General features: G+C 46.7%; 1 protein-coding gene across 1 annotated transcript; it reads left to right on the top strand.

The window, feature by feature from the left end:
* Positions 1-21: 21 nt before the first annotated feature.
* On the top strand, positions 22-6182 carry TMX1 (thioredoxin-related transmembrane protein 1; the record flags this gene model as incomplete). Its single annotated transcript, XM_009865040.1, has 6 exons — positions 22-154; positions 1161-1206; positions 1716-1844; positions 3485-3530; positions 3613-3714; positions 6113-6182. Coding segments are annotated over 6 exons (526 nt in total), but the record flags the coding sequence as incomplete, so codon positions are not given.
* Positions 6183-6484: the final 302 nt, after the last annotated feature.

Here is a 6484-nt window from a genome sequence, read left to right as displayed (position 1 = left end):
AGCGTCCCCGTTTAGTGACAGATTCGTGCCGTCCCCAGCTATGCCCCGTGGTGCCCCGCCTGCCAGAACCTGCAGCCCGAGTGGGAGAAGTTCGCGGAGTGGGGCGAGGACCTGGAGGTGAACATTGCCAAAGTGGATGTCACGGAGCAGCCCGGTGAGACTCTGGTGCGGGAGGGTTTGAGCTCCTGGAGCTCTCCCCGTGTCTTCGGGCTTCTGGGTGCTCGGGGTGAACGTTTGGTGCAACCGTACATGCTCTTAGGAAATAAGCAGAATTGGTAGGAAATAAATATACCGTAGAATCATAGACTGGCCTAGGCCACTTCCAAGGATGAGGCATCCACAGCTTCTCTGGGCAACCTGTGCCAGAGTCTCACCACCCTTACTGTGAAGAATTTCTTCCTAATATCTAACTGAAATCTAATCTCGCTCAGCTTGAAACTCTTACTCCTATCCTATCATTACACTCTCTGACAAAGAATAATAAAGGTCATTTACTGATCTGTACCAAAGGCAGACTGCTATATGTGGACTAAACACTCCAGCCTTTCTTAATAGATAAAAGGAACAACAGGATCTTTTTAGAGAGTGCTTTGGGGGATTTCAGGGAGATCCTTGGCATAGCTTTCAAGCATCATACAGAGCTATAATGTGATTTCAGCCTTCCCTGTAGTAGTACTTTTCTTTCTTGGCAAAAGAGAGTGCAGGCAGTCTGGTTTCCCTCAGCTGAAGCTCACTTCTCTGAATTGCCCTCCTGTCTGCTTGGGGTTTGTAAAAATGACCTTCTCCATGCTGATGCTTTTCTCCAGAGTCATACAAGAGTTTTTGAAAGTTGCCTCATTTGGATTGTTTTCTGCAAGCACTGGAGGCTGCAGGTCGTGTGGGAAGAGGAGAGTGTCCGTCTCTGAGGAGCTATGGCCAAAATAGTCAAGTAGAACCGTTACCACCAGACACCTCTTTTTTTTTCCCCAATGAAAAACTTTCTTACTGTTTGTCTAGGGACCTTTCTTTTACACTGTGTGCAGTACTTCAGCATGCCCAGGTTTGTGTTTGATGGCATTTAAACACTGGGGGAGCTGCTGTTTTTATTTTGGCCTATAATAACATTTCTTGGTTTATTGTAAGTGTGCTCTCCCTTACTGAAAATAGCTGTTTTCTTCCAGGATTAAGTGGACGATTTGTCATAACAGCTCTTCCTACCATCTATCAGTAAGTATGCAATGCAGCAGTTGGTTTTGGAGGAGAGAGGATGCTTTTTTTTCCCCTCCTCTGTTTTGGGGGTGGGCAAATGAGATTTATTATGCTCTTAAAACTGTGAATTACTTTTCAGAGACAACCCTTGTCTTGCCTGCTGTGACCTTACACTACTGCCAGTTGATTTTTTCTTTTTCTTTTCCCTTCAGGCCCTACTTATTGTAGCTTTTTAAGGGTGTTTCCATTTTGCAATCTTTTTTCTGCCGGTTGATCTTAATGCAGTGGTGATGCAAGTGCTCTAGAGAGCTCATTATGTTTTTATGGGATCGCAACCTAAAGCTAGCCAAGATACACGTGGAGCCAAGATTTTTGGAAAACATTTTAGAGCCAGTATTGTCTAAAGCAAAGTTAAACTAAGAAAAAAGAGAAAATAGGCAAAGTGATGGGAGGGAAGGTGCTGAGTGGGAGCAAATGCTGCGTGCTTAGACTGTGTGAAATGAAGGACTTTTGTGTTTGTTTTACAGCTGTAAAGATGGAGAGTTCAGGAGGTACCAGGGTGCAAGAACTAAAACGGATTTCATTAATTTCATCAGCGACCAGGAGTGGAAATCTATTGAACCAGTTTCATCGTGGTTCGGTCCTTCCTCTTTCCTGTAAGTTTCGTTACAATCTTTGTAATAATTTCAACCCTGTGAGCTTCAAGGATGTGCCGGGACAGGCCTTTAGGTGTGTGACACCTCAGGCTGCTTCCTCGTGAACAGCTCGTGCAGCAGCTCCGTGCGGGTGAGAACACCAGTGCAATGGTGAGAAGGATGCTTTGCTCAGCTAAGTTCTAGGAAATTGGTAATAAAAATGGTGAAAATACAGTAATATAGTTGTAAGATATGGGCTGGGCATTTAAGGTGACATGTCTGTAGCAAAGTTAAAAGCAGAATGGAAGGGTGAAGGTTCCTTTGAAGCAGAAGTGACGCGGGGAGGCTCTGTAGCCTGAAAAGAAACACCCTCTTTGGAATATTTTCGAGTGTCTTAGTTGTTGCTGCATGTGCTGTGTGGTGCTTTCAGAATAGTTGAGTAATTGTGAGTGATAAAGGATGTTGGGGATAGAATTCATACAGAGTCACAGAGTGTTCGGGGTTGGAAGGGGTCTCTGGAGATCTAGTCCAACCCGCCTGCAAGGCAGGATCACCCAGAGCAGTCACACAGGAACATGTCCAGGTGGGTTTTGAGAGTCTCTAGAGAAGAAGACTCTGCGACCTTTCTGGGCAGCCTGTGCCAGGGCTCTGGCACCCTCACTGTAAAGAAGCATTTCTTTCTGTTTAGGTCGAACCTCCTGTTTTCCAGTTTGTGACCATTAACACCGTTGGTTTGGTTGAGGCAAATGAGCCCAATTGTTCATGGTTTTTCTTCTGTTAGAGATGGCTGAAACTCATGCTGACTGTACTGTGTCCTAGTAGCGTTCAGTTTATGCTGTTAGACTGAAATTTTACATTGTTTGTGGCTCTTCTAGGAAGCTCAGTGTTGTTACTTTGTCAAAGAATCTTCAGACTCTGTGGTTGATCTACAGCGTATTAGCCCACACCGAGGAGTGTGTGAAGCAGGACATTAGATTTAGTATTAATAGATCAATTAAGCAGCTCAATTTTTTGTGCGTACCAAACCAGTATGCAGGTATCTTGCACGGCTCGCTCGTTGGCAACTTAGGTTGGATTTAATGTTTCAAATTCTCCTTTTCTTTACAGAAAGTAAATAGTTAATGCTGAAGTGTCACAGAAACAAGGAAACGTCAGAAACAGCAGGATATACGTGGCACATAGCCTCATATTTTTCATGCGTGTATAAAATATGTTAAGAGTCTGAAGAGCTCTCATTTTTCATGTAACCTGATGGAGTTTTAATAGGTTATTTTTTTGCTTTAATAAAATGTCCAGTTGTTTAATTCTTAAGATCTTGAATAGAGTTCCAGCTGGCTTCTGATAGACTGTTGGTCTGACTAGAACATAAACAAAAGTGGCTGAAATTCATACGTCAGCGAATGCAGATCAAAGAGTTTTGTGAATTCGTGGTTACTCGTATGTGGATGATACTGAAAGTAGCTTTGTGGGAAATGAGCATTTATTGAAGAAAAAGACAAATCAGAAGATAAAAATCAAAGTAGTTAGAAGGGAAATCAGACATGAACAGAAAGTTGTTCAACATGGGGCTAAATAATGACCAGTCAAGCAAATCAGAACACACAGGTGTGTGACTGGATTAAAGATGTTTTCAGTTCCTTTTCTTTTCTGCTTTATTTCAGGATGAGCAGTATGTCAGCTTTGTTTCAGCTGTCGATGTGGATCAGGGTACGTGCTTAGATTTCTACTTTACCTTAACGGACGTGACATTCAGCTATTCTTGAAATAATTCTTTTGTCTTTCATTCCAGCACTGCCACGGCTATTTAACAGAAAACCTCGGAATACCGGTCTGGGGCTCGTACGCAGTCTTTGCGTTGGCAACTCTCTTCTCAGGACTGATACTGGGACTTGTAAGTGAAGCACTTGAACCAGATTGGTGCCTTCTTTCCCTCGGGCTTTAATAGTAAGACTGGTTGTTCTCAGGGTACCCAGCCCACTGGGGCAAAAGACAGGGAGCAGAGTGAAGCCTCCACAATCTGAAGGGAAGTGGACTTCTACAGTCAGGGACTTTCTACACCACTTAGACACACACAAGTCTGTGGCGCTGGATTGGATCCACCCAGCGATCAATGGAGCTGGTGGGAGTGCTCACTAAACCACTTTCGGTCATTTATGAGCAGTCCTGGCTGACTGGGGAGGTCAGAGAATCATAGACTCATAGAATGTTGGGGGTTGGAAGGGACCTCTAGGGATCATCCAGTCCAACTGCCCTGCCAGAGCAGGATCACCCAGGGCAGCCACACAGGAACGTGTCCAGGTGGGATTTGAAAGTCGCCACAGCAGGAGGCTCCACACCCTCTCTGGGCAGCCTGGGCCAGGATTTTGTCACTCTTACAGTAAAGAAATTTCCTCTCATGTTGTGGTGGAACTTCCTGTGTTCTAACTTAAACCCATTATTTCTTGATCTGTTGCTGGACACCACTGAGAAGAGATTGTCCCCTTCCTCTTGACACCCACGCCTCAGATATTTCTGTACATAAGATCCCCTCTCAGCCATCTCCTTTCAAGGCTCAAAAGCCCCAGGTTTCAGTCTCTTCACAGCAGAGATGTTCAGTCCCTTGATCACCCTCGTAGCTCTCCCTTGGACTCTCTCCAGTAGGTCCCTGTCCCTCTGGAACTGGGAAGCCCAAAACTGGACACAGCATTCCAGGGATGGTCTCACCAGGGCAGAGTAGAGGGGGAGGAGAACCTCCATAGAGCTGCTGGACACACTTTTCATAATGTTCCCCAGGACCCCACTGGCCCTCTTGGCCACAAGGGCACGGTGCTGTCCCAGGGACACTCACTGCCCACTGGGACTCCACGGGCTGTCTTCACGGGGCTGCTTTCCAGCAGGACGTCCCCTGATCTGTGCTGGTGCTGGTGTTATTCCTCCCCAGATGCAGGACTCTGCACTTGTCCTTATTGAACTTCATGTGGTTCATCTCCGCCCAGCTCTCTAGCCTGCCCAGGTCCAGGGGCACAGAGGATGCCCGCACAGCCACTGGTGTGTCAGGTCTCAGCAGATTAAAAGTTAGTCAGTGTGATGCCTGTCTACAAGAAGGGTCAGAAGGAGGATCCAGGGAACTACAGGCCTGTCAGCCTGACCTCAGTACCGGGGAAGGTTACAGGGCAGATTATCTTGAGTGCCATCACATGGCACTTACGGGACAACCAGGTGATCAGGCCCTGTCAGTGTGGGTTTATGAAAGGCAGGTCCTGCTTGACTAACCTGATCTTCTATGACAAGGTGACCTACTGAGTGGATGAGAGAATAGCTCTGGATTTTGTCTACCTGGGCTTTAGTAAAGCCTTTAACACTGTTTCCCACAGCATCCTCCTGGAGAAACTGGCTGTTCGGGGCTTGGATGAGCGTGAAAAACTGGCTGGATGGCTGAGCCCAGAGAGTGGTGGTGAATGGAGCTCAATCCAGTTGGCAGCCAGTCACAAGTGGTGTTCCCCAGGGCTCGGTTGTGGGACCAGTCCTTTTGAACATTTTTATGAACAATCTGGATGAGGGGATTGAGTGAATCTTTAGTAAGCTTGGAGATGACACCAGGTTAGGCAGGAGCATTGATCTGCTTGAGGGTAGGGAGGCTCTGCAGAGGCATCTGGACAGGCTGGATCGATGGGCTGAGGCCAGTTGTATGAGGTTCAGCAAGGCCAAGGGCTGGGCCCTGCAGTTTTGTCACAACGACCTCTGGCAGCGCTACAGGCCTGGGGAGGAGCGTCTGGAAAGCTGCCCAGCAGAGAGAGAGATGAGGGGGTTGGTTGAAGGTCGCCTGAAGCTGAGCCAGCGGTGTGCCCAGGGGGGCAAGAAAGCCAACGGCATCCTGGCCTGGGTCAGCCATGGTGTGGCCAGTGGGAGCAGGGCAGGGACTGACGACCCTGAGGGGAGACCTCATCGTTCTCTACAGTTGCCTGTAAGGAGGTTGTAGCCAGGTGGGGTTGGTCCCTTCTCCTAAGTAACAAGGACAGGACAAGAGGAAATGGCCTCAAGTTGTGCTGGTGGAGGTTTAAATTGGATATTAGGAAAAATGTCTTCACCCAAAGGGTAAAGGCTACCCAGGGCAGTGATGGAGTCACCATCCCTGGAGGAATTTAGAAAACATGTAGACGTGATGCTCAGGGACATGGTTTAGTGGAGGACCTGGTGGAGTTACACTGGTGTTTGGACTCGATTTTAAGGGTCTTTTCCAACCCACAGGCTTCTGTGATTCTAATGCACTGGATGTCTGGAGGTTTAAACTTGTCTGTCTTCTGTTTCAGGTGATGGTGTTCGTAGCAGACTGTATCTGCCCATCCAAAAGGCACAGACCCCCACAGTACCCTCATTCAAGTAAGTGCACTGTATCCTGCTAATTCAGTGAAGCTGTTTGGTAAATAGTATTTAATAAATATCAGTATGTAATTTGTGTCTGAAGGACATGGGGTTTAGTGTAGAAGTTCATGCTTGTGACTGATGCTCTGCTTTACCTGCAGCTGTTTGCCGTTAGGGTTTATAGTGAGTTTGTACTTTGTGTTTAGCTCTAGCTAAACTATTGTAAGAAAACTTTTTCAGGAGACAGAAAAATGTTTTTCCAGCGTTTTTGTACCATAGATAGGAAATTCCATATGTGCAGGGCAATAAAAGTTTTGAGT

The sequence above is a fragment of the Apaloderma vittatum genome, unplaced genomic scaffold (genome assembly GCF_000703405.1).
Source record: "Apaloderma vittatum isolate BGI_N311 unplaced genomic scaffold, ASM70340v1 scaffold20612, whole genome shotgun sequence".
NCBI classification, from domain to species: domain Eukaryota; kingdom Metazoa; phylum Chordata; class Aves; order Trogoniformes; family Trogonidae; genus Apaloderma; species Apaloderma vittatum.
The sequence above is the reverse complement of the archived record's forward strand: the minus strand, read 5'-3'. Positions and strand labels throughout refer to the sequence as shown.